This window comes from Columba livia, chromosome 11 (genome assembly GCF_036013475.1).
Source record: "Columba livia isolate bColLiv1 breed racing homer chromosome 11, bColLiv1.pat.W.v2, whole genome shotgun sequence".
NCBI classification, from domain to species: Eukaryota; Metazoa; Chordata; class Aves; order Columbiformes; family Columbidae; genus Columba; species Columba livia.
This window is the reverse complement of record NC_088612.1, coordinates 12,937,460-12,952,966: the sequence shown is the minus strand read 5'-3', so window position 1 is coordinate 12,952,966 and position 15,507 is coordinate 12,937,460. Positions and strand designations below refer to the sequence as shown.

General features: G+C 46.0%; 2 protein-coding genes and 1 long non-coding RNA gene across 5 annotated transcripts in view; 2 read left to right on the top strand and 1 right to left on the bottom strand.

The window, feature by feature from the left end:
• The window catches only part of GOLM2 (golgi membrane protein 2), a 21,400-nt gene extending 15,013 nt beyond the window's left edge, over positions 1–6,387 (top strand). The window contains exons 9-10 of one of the 2 annotated variants that reach the window (XM_005511174.4): positions 1,536–1,703; positions 4,734–6,387. In XM_005511174.4, the coding sequence (XP_005511231.3) occupies positions 1,536–1,703; positions 4,734–4,807 (242 nt within the window). In that variant the 3' untranslated portion in view covers positions 4,808–6,387. The remainder of the gene's footprint in view (positions 1–1,535; positions 1,704–4,733) is intronic. The other variant, XM_065076857.1, reaches the window with a different exon arrangement.
• LOC135580577 (uncharacterized) lies at positions 5,965–15,507 on the bottom strand. Of its 2 annotated transcripts, none has more exons than XR_010475453.1 (2): positions 15,359–15,507; positions 5,965–14,582 (listed from the first exon to the last, which is right to left on the bottom strand). It is a non-coding gene; the product is annotated as an uncharacterized LOC135580577 (long non-coding RNA). The 2 variants fall into 2 exon arrangements; XR_010475454.1 differs by having other exon boundaries at positions 15,349–15,504.
• The window catches only part of CTDSPL2 (CTD small phosphatase like 2), a 41,229-nt gene continuing 40,318 nt past the window's right edge, over positions 14,597–15,507 (top strand). Inside the window, exon 1 of the mRNA XM_065076855.1 lies at positions 14,597–14,703. The gene's annotated coding sequence lies outside the window, so the exon portion shown is untranslated. The remainder of the gene's footprint in view (positions 14,704–15,507) is intronic.

Sequence of the window (15,507 nt, the reverse complement as noted above, 5' to 3'; positions counted from 1 at the left end):
GCTCTCCTGTCCCTCCCTTGCTGTGCTCAAGCTGAAATATGAACACATGGAGCAGGAGGGAGCAGCTGCAGTGGGGGACAGGGGCCCGCAGGTGTGCTGGAGCCGCAGCTCACCAGGTGTCGCAGTGCTGCCTAATGCTGATCCTTCAATTCGTTACTGATTGATTTGTCACAGTGTCTCTGGCATATCTGCAGGCTTGGATTTTCTCTAAGTTAAGTTCAGTTGTCTTTCCATAGCTTGTTTTATATTTAACAAGTGCAAATCATACAGTTCTGTCTGGTTTTTATATACGATGCAGTGTCAAAAAATACAAACAGTGATAGCAAGGATGACTCAATTAGAAATGAATAGAGAATGAATGATACATTAAACTTCTGATTTCTAAGCAGATTATAGGTGGTGCTTGCTTATTGTATGAAAGCAATGGAAAGTTTTCTATACATTCAAGCTGCACTAAATGTAATTCTTCTGCTCTTCTTTCCCACCCAGATGAGCCCTACAGGATTACTTCTGTCCTGATTTCTGTAAACTGCCACATATGACAGTTTTCATTGTTTTAAGAAATAATTTCATTTTTACACCTGTCCTTTGTAACCCCAACCTCCTTTTTAATCCTAATGTTGAAATGACATTCTTCAGTTTTACTTTTCTGTTTAATTGCTCCCACTGCAAATCACGTCTGCCTCGGCAGGCTTCTGCCTCAGTCCATTTCCAGCCTGTAAAGACTGCTATTGCACTTTAATCCTATTTTTTTCATTTATACATAATCCCTTCAGGCTGGTATCCTCTGCAGACTCCTTGTTGCATTCTTTGGGCAATGGGCAAGCGGACTGAGCTGCTCGGGACTTGCACAGATCTCCCTGTACCCTGTGGAACGTCTGCTCTGAGCGGCCACGGCACCGCTCACCTGCCACGGGCTCGTGTCACAGCTCCGGCTAATCCTCCTTGTTCTATCTGGAACTATTCTTAATTCTTTGCTGGGAGACAAAAATACTCGGTTCACAGTGTTTTGAAAATAGAACTTAATCGGAAACCAGAGTGCAAAGCCAAATGAATGAGGTAGTTAAAGAAATCAGCTCAGAGATGCAAGGCGGGTCTCTGCTGGATTGTGACAGGATGGTGCACACTCTGCAGACATCTCCGTGTCCGAGCTCTGCAATATGTGGCTCTGTTGCGTGTGGAAAAAAGCCAGTCCTTCTCAGAGATGAGTCTAGATGCAAAACCTTCCACTGTGTGCTCTTCAGCATTTTAAGAAAATGAATTAGTGTTTGTAGATACTCAGAGATGGAGTTTGTTGTTTGGATGCTTCCCCAGAGCAAAGCTCAGGACCATCAGGTATCACAAGGTGCAAACACCGAAGGGCTGAGCACGTCCTTTCTGCAGGGAGCTGATCCAGAACCGCCTTGTTCTCTCCCCTATTCTCCTCCAGCTGAAACCCCGACAGCACCCGACTCTTCTTCTGCTGCCTGCTTGCGATTCGAGTCTCCCTGTTTCTTTCTCTCTGCTTCTGACTTAATCCTTTGCCTACTTCACAGGCCGATTCTTTGATGAGAATGAGTCCCCTGTTGATCCACAGCAGGGTTCTAAACTGGCAGATTATAATGGGGATGATGGGAACGTGGGTGAGTACGAGGCAGACAAGCAGGCTGAGCTGGCTTACAATGAGGAAGAGGATGGTGATGGTGGAGAAGAAGACGTCCAAGGTGAGCTTGGGCCTTGTCTCCATCCCATTGTAATACAATCCACGCTGAGATTACTTGTTGAATTTGTGTAAAACCTCACTATTTTTAGCTGACCAAAATTTTCTAAGATAAAAGAATGTTTTTTGATTACTGCTTCTGTCACCCCTGCCTTGAGCTGCAATGCAGGGAGGGCTCCGGCCGCAATTCCAAGTGTAATTTCTGTGCCCTGTACACAGATTCAACAGGCTCCTGCTTTTCCTCGCTAACCAAACTGCCCAACTCCTCTGTCTGGTGGTAGCACAACCCGCATCTGCATGTTCACTGTGTTCTGCATGCACTTCGTGCGTCGCTTCCTCGCTTGGCTGCCCACATCTGCCATCGCCACCTGGTTCCTGGGGGGTGTGTTGGGCAGGGCTTGCATGGCACTAGGCTCACAATGGTTACCTAAACATATATGGTATTTCCAGTTAAAGAAAGTGCAAAATAAAGAGCAGAAGAGGAAGAAACAAAATTGCAGTTCTACAGGCACCCTGATTTTGATCCTCATCATGCAAGGGTTTAGCTGGTAGTTTAATTGGTATCCAAGCATAATTAATGGGAAAAGCTGATAAAAAAAGCACCTGATTTTTGTGGGTATGTATCTAACTCTGCAGTATAAGCATTTTTTTGGCTGGGCTAGTAGTTTGAAACTCCTGACTAAGCAAAAGGAAAGTATGGATCGGAACCCTGGGCAGTTAATTAACTTGCTGATAAAAATGACAAGTTGCTGCTCCAGGAGATGTGGCCCGTTCTGCTGCTTTTGCTCCAAACTGCAGGAGCAGATTTCAGTGACTCTGCATTGCCCAGGCCTGTTCCTGCGGGTGGGTCATTAGCAGGTCGTAATTTGCTGGTACAAACGAAGGGACAGACATACGGACAGCCATGGCTGTGGAGTGGGAGGCTGGCTCCTACCAACGGGGATCTGGTCAGGAACAGGCAAACCCGGCACATTGTGCGTGCAGCGGCAGCTCGGATGATGCAACAGCAAGTGGTGGAAAATGGTTAAAAACGGTAGCGATGGTGCTTGTGCAACTTGCTGAGCAAGGGATGCTGGAAAAAGTCAAAGCTCTGACCAAAGTGGCCTCATAAAAGCGCCTCCCTGTGGCTCTGCTGGCCTGAGCTGGATGGGCTGAAAACCTGCGGGACAGACGGTGGCACAGGTGACAGGGACCTCTGGAGAACGGCTCAGGGCTTGTCACCACCTCAGGCTTCGTTTTCCAAGCCCTGGGTTATATTGTTTCCTAATAACTATTTGATATAAATCATACAGCCTTGGCAAGTGGTACTTCAGAAGGAGCATTTTAGAAAAAGCGTCTGCTTTACTTTTACACTAATTTGTTTACAGGGTAGGAGGGGGCAGAATTGTGGGGGTTATAATTGTTTAGGGAGGAAAAAAAGAAACTGATTTTCTGTTTAAAAACTATTAGAAAAACATCACATGGTTTTTGCATCAGGCTAGAACAAAGCATGTGGCATGTGCAAACAAAGCAATTTAATTAAACATGTTTTTTCTGTTGCCATGAGAAATGTGTGGGCCTTACACTGAAATTATCAGAGGCAAATAGATTTGGGAGATGGGCTCGTGTGGATGTTGGTGCCCAGTCTGGTGCTCCTGCTTTTCCTCACCTGCTGGAGACGCCAGATGATATGGGAAAGTTGTTGGCTTCCACCACAGGAAACACGTTTGTGGTGGGTTATAGAAATCAAGGGGTGTCCACACGCTGCGTCAGTGGGTTTGTGCCAAATCAAGGTGTGTGTCACGCTGACGAGCCTCAGCTGCTCGGGAGCCACTTACTGTCCGTAAACCTCAACTGTGCTTCCCTGCGAACAAGCGTCTTTCTGGAATATAAAAGAACACAGCTCTGAAACGCAGCAAAAGCTTATGAATTGAAACAAATGGAAGTTTTAGGGCTTTTTCGCTTATTGAGGGAAGGCGGCTGGGGACCCACACAGGAGAGGTCTGAATTAGGGCAGGTAGCATGCACAACATTGCCATTTATTTTAGAACATCACTTGATAAAAATACTGAATGTGCATTTTTTTGATGATGTGCGACAGTAAATGGTTATACTGAGGAGGCACAAGATTTTTTTTTTAATTTCACAATTTTTCATGAGTATTAAAAACCAAGGTCCAAGGAGTCAACGAGTAGGACAGAGTAGAGCAGTGCAGAGAGATGGTCCTTCTGGGTTTGAATGACAGGATGATCTTCGTGCTTCAGCCCAGGCCAGAGCTGGGAGTGGGTTGTGAGTGGAACTCCCTGTGTTACCCACCCCAATCCCAGAGCCCTGAGTGGGTTGTGAGTGGAACTCCCTGTGTCACCCACCCCGATCCCAGAGGTGTCAGACTGATGGGCTGAGCACTGACCCGGAGCCTGGCTTGTTTCAGTCATGAAAAACATGCCGCTGATTCTTCAGCAGCGCTGGGAGAGGAACCGGGGATTTCATTGGGAGGAGGTTTGGAAAGGTCGAGAGCTGCCTTTGATGCTTGTACAAGTCTCTCTTGAGAATCCTGTGGCTGGAGGATGTGCTACCTCTGTAGGAGGGATCACTGCTCACCTCTGATCCTCTGCGCTGCTGGGAGGTGCTCGTGCTTGGGAAAACCTTCGTGGGTTAACTCTGGAGAGGGTTCAAGATGGCAGTGGAACTTCCCAGGGCAGATGACCTTGTAGTGGAGCTTCAGTGGGAGAGTTGGAAACGTTTAAAGGAAGGTTCTCAAATTACAGGAGTAAGTTTAATGGGTTCTCAGATCTCTTAAGTCAATAAATCTCTGAAACATGGTTGCAGTAAAGCCAGAGATACTAAATAGTGTGAAGTCCCAGTTCTTCCGAGGGCCGACTTCCCAGTGCCGCGGCTGCACTGAGCGCAGCCCAGGCGCCTTCGCTGTGTTCCCCATCACCCTGTCCAGCATGGACTTGGATGTTTGCAGAGGCAGCACATCCTGGAAAAGCATCTTTAGATATTTTTTTTTAGTAGTATCACATCATATTTGATCTGAATATTTTCATTGCAGATGACGAAGAACGCGATCTCCAGAATGACCTGGTGGATTACGGCAAGCCGCGCTTTGGGGAGGGGGTTCTCTGAGCCAGGACCCCCCGGAATGTGGCAGAGAGATCTCACCAAGGAACCCAAAGTGCTGCAACACTGAACCATTGTTACTGCAGCGTTTCTGACTTTAGAGGAAGCCGATAACTAAAAGTGATGAGCACACACAAAGTCAGCCGAGTACCAGAAGGAAACAGTTCTGTACATATGTACATAGTTGTATTATTGCAGATTGTATTAAAACTACATTTTTGTTGTTACATTGAGCCAATTACTTAGACTGTACCTTATCTGTATTAATCTTTACATGTAAAACCGATACTATAAATACGGGCTGAATTGTTTCTGCAATTAGAACACTTTGTAAACTGGAGAACTTGTACAGTTTGTATCTCATGTAACAAACACTGTGGAGCCGATGTACAGCCAAAGGACTCCTTTTCTACAGGAACACCTGGACCAGCACAAACCCTCCTGCTGTGCTCCCGAGTGCTGTGGGTTTGTGTTGGCAGGTGAGCTATCAGTCGAGAATGAAAAAAGGTTTAATAATTGCTCCTTCCTTCATGTGAATGAGGAAAGACTTGCACAGTCCTGGGAACCAAGTACCACTTCTTGTATCCAGTGACCAAATCTCATCGCTAGAGCTGGAATTCGGTGACATTAGGATTTCAATAATTTGATACATCCTGAAAAAGCTGAGTAACTAATAGCTTATTTTAAAAGGTAATATAAGTACTTGAGCACAGCGTATAAGGAATGTCTGTGTGTGCTGGGGAGAGCGGGTGTATCAGTGAGGAAGGAGCAGCTGGAGCTGCTGCCCTTGGTCACTGCTTTGCTCCAGCACATCGTCCTCTGCGCCCACTGTCAGTTGCAGTTTAACACTTGGTACAGATCTCTGAACATCTGCCATGTTCCACGTTCTGGTTTTCTGTAGCGGAAGGTTTGTAAGTTAGCTACTTTTTGTATTCTGTGTTTATGCACTTTCTGGATTTTATGGAAATGATTCTGTTGAGCTGCAGTAGTGGAAATTAAGATTATTAACCCAGCCTGCTTCTCCAAAAGGGCTACTGTGAAAAAGAATGATAGGGCCTAGGACATGGGTGATTGTACTTTCTCTCGGTACTCAGGTTCCAATGTGAAGTAACAGTTAAGGTTTGCTCGATGCCAATTTAGTGAACCTTTTAAAGACATTTCAATTATCTTTTTTTTTTTTTTTTTTTTTTGCTACAGGGATCTTCTGTCAATCTTAAATATACAAGAAATAAAAATTTCAGATTCTGGCAATGCATCTCAAGGGTTTTCTCTTTGTTTAAGGTTTGAGTTCTTCATTTCATGTTTGGGGAGGCAGATGGGGGAACAGCCCTTCACATGGTGTGATGTGCTTCCCATTGAAAATGAACTGCTGGACCTGTTTGGAGTTAGATACTGTCCTAATGCCCCAAGAGAAGGACAAATTGTACCAGGAGTCTCAGAATAGCAGTCTGCAGTAAATACTGTATTTAAGCATTACAATTTTTTGTTTGTCTTAAAATGTAATTTCACCCTGAATTAGGTGTTAACTTGATTCTTCTAATGGAAGCAACATTTATGGGTTCTAATAAATTAAGTTGTTTAAAGTATGTGAGGCTTCTGTTTTGTTTTTTTTTTTTTGACTTCTTAAAATTGGATTAATGTAGGGCTCCACAGAAGGGACTTGGACACAGCAGCAGCAGTTCTGGGGTAACGAGGCCGGTGCTGGGTGCGATGGGCAGAGCAGCTCAGATGGACGGCTGGTCCCAGCCAGCGCTCCCTCCTTCTCCTTTGCTGGGCTGCTCCTTCAGAAACTGATACAGGTTTACAGCTTATTTCAGAACTGGCCAAGTACAAGAGAAGTACGAGTTAGAAAGGGGAGACACGAGCATCTGTCAAACCACCTCTCGCCTCTGTGTTTTGGGAAAGTACTTGGCTGAAGTACGGCCTGTATTGAACCACGGTTTGATCTTGGTGGGTAGCCTTTTAAGGAATCTAATTTAGGTCACTAAGCACTTTACCCTTCATTATTTAGTGATCCAATGTTCAAAGAATTTTATTTCTAAGGGGAATTGTTCTGTCAAACAAATTCCACTCCGGTCTGTGCTCTGGGACAGTGCCAGTGGTTCAGATGTTCCTTGCTGCTGTGTTTGCTGGTGGCTCCGTTGCAGCTCCCGCTGCCTCCCACCCCAGCACTGCAGCCCAACCACCTTCTCGTGTCACCCTCTGGGTCCCGTTCCTGCTGCGGCTCTGCCTCCCGCCCTCCTCCTCCTCCTCTTCTTCCTCCTCGCACTGGCCATCTGTCTGGGCTGTGTCCAGCTGTCTGTCGCTGCTGGGGCTGGAAAACCAGCATTAGAGGAATCGAGCTGAAGATCCACAACAACAAACAGACACATCTTCATTTCTCAGAATTCCTGGAGCTCCCTGTCCACAATCTCACGTGAGACTTGGTCTGTACAATATCCTGGGAAGCAATAAGTTCACTCCTATTTTGAGCGCTGCAGCCGTGCTGAGTGGGGTGCCGGAGCTGGCCAGCAGGAGGCTGTTCCAAAGGCTAACCAACAGCCCCCACAATGGGGCTTGCTTCATTTGGACATGCTGCTGAAGCTTACAAACCGAAAAATGGTAAGTTCTGTGTTTCACGAGCCACTTTGTATTTTTAAAAAGTGTAGTTTGCCAACTGGCTGAAATGTGTAGCTCTCCCCAAGACGGACTTCACCTCTCTGGGAAGGCGGAGGCCTGAGGTGCCAGAGCTGTGACTGATTTCAGGTATGGAGGAGAAAACGTGCTGAACAAAAAGCAATGAACACACATTTCTCTAATAAACTTCTATCAGACACTCGCTTACTTTTAAAAAACTTTATTTTAAAATACTAATCACTGATCTGCCTATTCACATGACTACACCTAATATATTCAAAAGACAGGTTCTGTTCAGCACCAGTGTCGGTGTTTATGAGTCAAAACAAGGCTGACTAACCTCCCTTGATTTTGTTTTTTAAAATGTAATTTTGAAATCCCTGTGCCATTTCTGCAGAGCCAATACCCGTTTCCATGGCAATAGCAGCACACAAAATGTTGACACATTTCAGCGAGTGAGCTACTGAAACATCTGCTGCCCTGACCCACCAGCCAGACGTTCACGTACACCCAGCGCTCCTGGTTGGAACTGGTTTACAGGAACAATCAGACAAAGCATCTTCACCCTGGCCCAGCATCCCCACAGTGATGGCCACAGCTCCCAGCCTGTGGGAAGGCTCATGCTATAGGTAATTCCAATCTACATGGCGATGCGTTCAAGTGTAGTCTTACAAAAGGGGCAGAGCGTACTTTGACTGGAAAACAGTTATTCAGGTTTTTTTCTAGAATGATTTCTGATTAGTTCACTCCTTTTAAAGTCCATAAAGAATAACAACTCCCCCCCAACACAGCCCTGCAAACGCACCCTAAACTGGGTTAAATATAGTTACTGAAAAATGGGCTTCCTACTGACTTGAGGTTAAAGGGAAACAGAAAAAGCACTATTCAAAAGTAATATGAAAAATCTATTTATTCATATTTTTCCCCAATCTACATCTGAGCCACCTGTACCAACGTGTAAGACGCTGGTGGCCAAGAGCCTCCCTTCTCAGAGACCCATTTTGAAAAGTGAAAAACATTCCATTTTTCCAAGGTTGAAGAAAACAGGACGTTTGGAGTTTTGTATTTATCCTTTGGAAGGAACTGCAAGGACAGCAGGACTGGCACTGACTACACACGTACTTGGAATTATCCAAGTAACTTTGCAATACATCGTAATATTGCAAAAGTTTTATTAAGGGGTAACGCAAAGACTTTTTTCTGTTTCATTCCCTGCATTTCGTTTTTGAATCTACTAATCCAAATCACACTGAAAGTTGTAATAAACTGGGAAGTTATTCGGAGAGCAGCAGCCAGAGTGACACTGAGCACACTCCTGGTACAACAGCTTTGATTCATTCAGAGTCCTCAACCTCAGCACTTCACAGGGCTAATTAGTGAAGTGTCTGATTGTTGTGGGTTTCTGACCACAGCTCACTGAAGGGAAGAGGCTCCTCAAGGGGAGATTGGACTCTCCTGCTCTCCAGGGAGCACTTGGCTGAGGGGTCCCGATGGCACATCCAGACCCAGCGCCCCGGGCGGGAGGGGCGAATCCCCAGGGACCGAGCCCAGCGGGTCTGGGGTGGCTGAACCGGAGCTCAGAGACGCGCGCAATCATCCCGTGATCCGCCCCAGCCTCCTGGAGCTGGGAGAGCGTGGGGCTGAGCAAACCCAGGGCTGTTCGTGTCCTGTGCACAGGGCGACGGTGCCGGCCCAGCCGCGACAAGATGCAAAGCCCAGAATTTGGCATCCAGGAGAGTAACAGGGTAATTAAACATATAACGAGGACCGTGGCAACAGGGTTATTGCAAAAATTGCTTTGAACACATTGTGAATTATCTGCATCCACTTAAGCACAGTAATGTCTACCCATTTTTTTAATAATAACACCACCTTACAGCTTCAAAGCACAGTACAGATATAAACTAATTAATATATAACAACTGTGTGAGGAAGCTAAGGAAAACACCAAATTCCTCAAACACCGAGAGCTGATACCATATCAAAGACCAAGAAACTTCTGGCAATTGCCCCATTTCCCAAAGACTTCAAACACAAAATTACAAGAGAACAAAACACCTATACACTCTGCATAAACAACCAAAGTTTACAAACCCTCATTAGAGACCATACTTTAAAAGCACTCGCGAGTCCATGTGAATGAATGCTGTGGTGCCAAAAATATTTTGCCCAACGTTAAACTGAGAAAACGCATATTCCGAAGGGATTTTGCTCGGGCAGTGATGGATGGCAACACGGGTTCTGTGCCCAGCGCTGCTGAGCGACCTGCCTGAGCCACTGCACACCAACGGGGACTGCCGTCCGCTGCAGACACCTCCCGCCAGGGACGCTGTTCACAGCCACAGAACAAATCTGTGTTTCAGTTTTGAATACGAGCACTGCCTTACACCTCACAGGCATACATGAAATTAGAAGCTGGTAAAAATTGGGCTTGTTGAGAAGAAAAAAAACCCTGACACATTTCACATGGTGCTCCCTGCCACTGTTCATTTCCTCCCTCCTTCAATGTTCCTTTCTCTCCCTCGCCCCACAAAAAGGGATGGGGAGGAGACTGAATTTTCCCCTCCAGATGATTTGATTCGGTCTTTGAACAGTGAGTGTGAAATCGAGAGTGTTTATCCTGCTTGGTGGGAAAAACCTCAGCATGGCCTGACTGCGGAATTCCAGGTACCTCTGTGAGGAACACAAAGAAACAACAAACAGAAGCTGGAGACTTGGCTGCCAACCTGAACCACAATTTCAACAAGCACGAGAAACGCAGGCACTGACACCCAACAGCCAAAGAAACGACTCCGTTCATTAGAGTCAGTCCCAGTTTTGCAGGTGTTTGGTCAAGAGGCTTTGCCAAAGCTTTGTCCAAGTTCCACGGATGCCACAGAAGTGAAGACTCGCGAATGAACCTACTTCAGTTTACACATTAGGAAAACCAAACCGATGGGCAGTATCTCACCAAAAGGTAAAAAATTACCAAATTAAAAATAACCATATTATTCAGAATGTTAAGAACCACAAAGAGCATTCTACTTAAAATACTTGAAGACTAAAGTGACAAGATTAAAACACACACTAAATAACCAATGGTGTATGTACTTTATTAAATGTTATCATATTACATTTTCATATAGACAAAATCATAAACAGTGAAAAATCCAAAGCCTGCAGAACAAAACATCTCTTGTAAGCAAGTATTTTGTAATAGAACATGAGATGTTTTCAGTGAGTCACAGCACGGTTTGCCTGGAAACTCCACGAGGCTGACAAGACCTCACACCCGTTGTCATGCCCGTCTGCCTCGGTCTGGCACTACACAAGCAGTACACTCTGCATAAACCATCGCTGAAAACTCACTTACAAAATGGTACATCAAACCTCAACCCCCGGTTCAAGATATGACCTGCCAGAAGCCAAACCAATAACACAGATGAAAATGAGTCAGGTCTTTACCTGTAACTTGATGGCACCTCCACTAACCCAGCAATTTCTGCACATCCACTCCTGTCCTGCTCCGATCGGGCTCCCAGGCTTTGCTGAGCAAACACGTGCTGTGCAGGCTGGATGTGGAAACTCCGCTCCATGAGGTCGCTCCTTCCAGACAGCGACTGAGGAATTTATACACACATACCTCAACAAAACATGAAAAAAGCTGCTTCTTCAGCTCTCATATGCCACAAGAAAAGCCTTTTTTTTTTTTAAACTCATGACATTTTATTACCCTGAAACTGTGTCTCTCAGGCAGCAACAATCAAATGTGAGTACAAGCGGTTCGTTACTGAGCTTGCCCAAAACACAATGCACATTATCAACATTGGTCGCATCTTTTCAAAACAGTGACTCACCAAAACTGATTAACAGCTGTCAAAATGCTCTTACATGTTCCCAAGGCAAAGAAATATATGCAATTGAGTGTGAAAAAGTTTTTCTTCTATATAAATATATTTAATACCACTGGTTTGTTGGCATGTCGGAGAAATGCTGGATCAAAAAATGCTATTTTACTTGAAGCAAGGTTCTTGAGGTCCTTAGTTCTGAGCAGAATTTACTTCACTGTTAAAAAACAGCTTCTGAAGCTGTGACCACTTTATGTTTTATCCATATTATGGAAAATTTCAGGACACCATGTACCTAGCTGTTCACTGCAATCCTTATTCAGGATATATATCTGGAACTTTAAGTAACTTGCGACCCAAGTATGTTACTACCTGTTATACTTCTAGTAACCTGGGACTCTTCTTTGAGGAGAGAGACTTGAATATTTAATAGGATCACAAATCTTACTGCAATAAACTAGCAAATGTGAGACTGGGCACTTTGTGTCCCTGTGGAGAAGCAGCAGAGTGTTCTGGGCCAGGATGACGTGACTGGCAGTGGGTACCGTGCTGTGCTCAGGGTTAGCAGGAGAATGGGGGGCACACGCTAATATTTCCCTTGGTTTGTATGTTCTTCTATCATTACTGTATTTTATTTCAATTATTAAACTGTTCTTATCTCAACCCACAAGTTTTCTCACTTTTCTCTTCTGATTCCTTCCCCGATCGCAGTGGTGAGGGGGCTGAAGTGAGTGTTAGAAGATACGCAATGGGACCTAAAATGCAAAGTTGTAAGACAGTGTTAAAGCCTCCACCTGGAGAGGGAAAAAAACGGAATTTTCTTGGATAATATTGGTAAATTGATCTTTCTGAATTTTCTAGATGGCCTGAAGCATTCCCATGCCAGACCAACAAAGCTAGAGAAGTACCAAAGAAATTATTGAATAAAATAATAGCAAGGTTTGGCTGTTCCACATTTTATAGCAGAAATAATGTAGCCTATTTTTACTCTTCTTGTGGTAAGATGGGATTTGCATGCCCCTTAGAGACCTCAGTTTGGTGGAAAGGTAGAAAGAATGAATCAATCTATATAAAAAAAAAAAAATACAATTAGCTAAACTGTGTCAGGAAATTAATGTAAAATAGACAGATGTATTGCTAATTATTTTACTGAAAATTCACACTACCTAAAGAATAAGAGAAAAAGCAAGCCCTTTCAAAATACTGTATGGAAGACCCTATTCAGTAAACTTGACAGGAAAAACTGACCTAAATGCATATTTTGGGGAACAAGATGCTCACTGAATATATGATGTATTTGGGAAAAGCTTTCTCATCATTACACAGGTATCTCCAGAAGAAAGCACCTGTGGTGCTGGATATGCCTGTGTCTCCTTCTGACCTGGAGATCCCTCTGTCCTTGGACCTGGTAGGACAAGCTTGGAAAGAGCAGAGAGGACCCTGTATGGTACTGTTGGTAACTAACACTGTGAAACATAAAGGAGTCAACTCCTGGATTCACCACACTAGATTAAAGCAAAGTACAGAGACTGGGTAGAAATCAGAAGTGATCACTCTTTTAACACTAAAACTTGTGAAAACATAATGAACTGCACTTGGTCTGAAACAGAATCTTATACAGAATTCAACCATATTCAAGGAGTTGCCTTAGAGTTTCTCCCAGGCCCATGTTGTCCAACAGAGGTTCTACTGGTCAAACACACAAGGCCAGTAAAACAACGTGTGATGTATGTGTTTTTTCTACACCCCAGCTGAGCACATTTACAATGATCTTCCTTGCCATTCTTGGGGTATTCCCAGGCAGTCACCTCCAGGAGAAAAGGTGTGAAGAGTTTGTCAGCAGCAAATCATTCTCCTGATGGAGGAGCTGGACCACGATCCAGAGAGCAGCTTTGAGCTGGACGTGGTGCGAAGGACGAGGAAACTTTCTGCTGTCCGCAGACAACACCGCTGCCCTGCAAACCCTGCTGTGGCAGGGACACTGGCACACGAAGCCAGTGCTGGATGCGGGCAGACCTGCCATTATTTAGCATTTTTACATTTTACACACACACAGATCTAATGCTCTTTTCATGGTATGCATTATAATGCGGGGAACACGTTACAGCAGGTGGACCTTTGAACTTTTGCCTTCACAGCAAAGTCAATTAGCAATCTGATTTTACATATTCCCTCCTGACATGTGGCTCGTAGTCCTGCTGCTCCAACACTCGCCCTGACCTGCCCAGAACCAGGGAACTCCACAGCACAAGACCACTGTGGAAGACACATTTCAATATTCTGTGACACAGAAAAGTACCGTTCTCGTTCCCATAAAGATCAGTTTGAACCCTGAGTCATATGCTTTAATCTCTCTTCTAAATGTTTTCTTGGCTTTCATTATAAAGGCACTAGACTGTTTTGGAATTCATATACATTTCTGCCTGCTTTGAATCTTGCTGAATGATTTCCTCTGGCAACTGGTTTCATTCTAATTACATGGTTTGAGAAAGTATTTCCACCTACCATTTTTCAAAACTCCCACTTTCTAAGCATCAGTGAATGTCCTTTTGGGCTTGTACTATGAGACATCACAAAGTTATCTTGCCATACTAGTTCCTCTTAATGGACTGACAAACAGTCTTAATTAAGTTTTAACACGTCCAAGCTAACCTTTTTCACAGCTGATCATACAAAAAATATTTAAGTACTATAGTTAATGAGTATGTTTAGAAATATTTTAATGCTCTAAAGGAGTAAGGCTACCTGTTCTGAATGAGGGTGACACTGTTCCCACTGCTTTTTACTACTTCTTTTCTTAAGAGACCATGGTAAAATTAGCTTTATAATGTCTTCTGCTAAAGAATGTTAGAGCCCTGTGATAGAATTCTAAAACAAATCTTGGCTCCACAGCAGCAGATGTGGTTCAGTTTAACAAGCCAATAAATATTTTAAGTGACTTGAGAGCTGGGAATTTTATAATATGATCCAGGTTTAAAAGCTACAAAGGAAGTCAACAGATTCTAGGAAAGGAAAACATGCAATACCTTTGCTGGTCTCTGCCTACTGCTAAATTAGACAATGTGGATACAAGCTACTTTTGTGAAAACATTCCATTTTGAGCAATACCTTGAGAAGTTCTCCTAGTGTCATAACGCATATTAACCTGAGAACTAAAGATTTCTGATGTAAAAGCTTAGTGGACAAAAGTGATCACCAATAGATATACAAGTTCAGTAGATGCAAATTCCAAAGCTAACCTCGCTCCCTGCTCTTACACTTTCCTGGTTGAGCTGCTTCATTGAGTTGTTCAAATACCAACACGTGTAGCGTCCTCAACGATCACACCGAGAGGCTGCCTGAGAAAAACAAACACAAAAGAGAAAGTGGAAATAAAACTTCACACTAGACTCCGCAGGCGTCTTCAAACAGGAACTCAAACCACAAAAGCCAGCACTGCCCTACGCGTTGGAAAGGAAGGTAAAACTGCACCAGCCGAGGAACCCAAAGCAGGGCAGGCCCAGGGAGCGGGCGGGAGGCCGGACCGGCGTGCCCGGCCCAGGGGAACGTTTTAAGGCCCCCAGAAGGGCAGCGAGGCCGCGGGCAGAGGACGGGGCAGCGGCAACTGCGACTACCGCAACCCCGGGCGCGGCAACGGGGCCGCGAACCCACGGCGAACTGATCCTGCGGGCGCAGGAAAGCGCTGCTCCCTCCCGCTCCGCTTCTCCGCTCCCCTTGGAGCGCTCCCTCCCTCCGGCCAGAGCGTTTCCTCGCGCTGCGCCCGGCCCCGGCGGGCGAGCTCTGCCCCGGCGCGCCCGCCTCCTCCGGGGGCGCAGAACCGAGCCGGGCCGCGGGCGGCCAGCCCAGACGCCCGTTCCCCCGCGCCCTGCGGCTCGCTGCCCGCCGATCCCGGCGCTCCACAGCCGGCAGGACCCCGGGGATCGCCACGACCCGGCCCTACAACTAGCGCTCCCGCAGCCTCGCAGCCCTCGGAGCCCCCTCGGCTCATGGCGCAGCGGGGCCGCCCCCTCACCTCACAGCTCCCCCCTCAGGGCTCGGCGGGACCCCGCACCGCGCGCGCCACCCCCGCCCCGCGCTCCTCCTCAGAGCTCCCCACACACACACCTCGCCTCACCTCAGCGCCGGCGGCCCGCCCGGCTCGGCGCCAGAAGATCGAGGCGGCCGCTGCCTCCTCCAGGGGAGGCTCCCTCGGCCCCGGCGCCCCAGGCGCAGCCTCCCGCCCCCGGCGGCGGCTCCCGGGCCGGGGAAGAAGCGGCCGGGCCG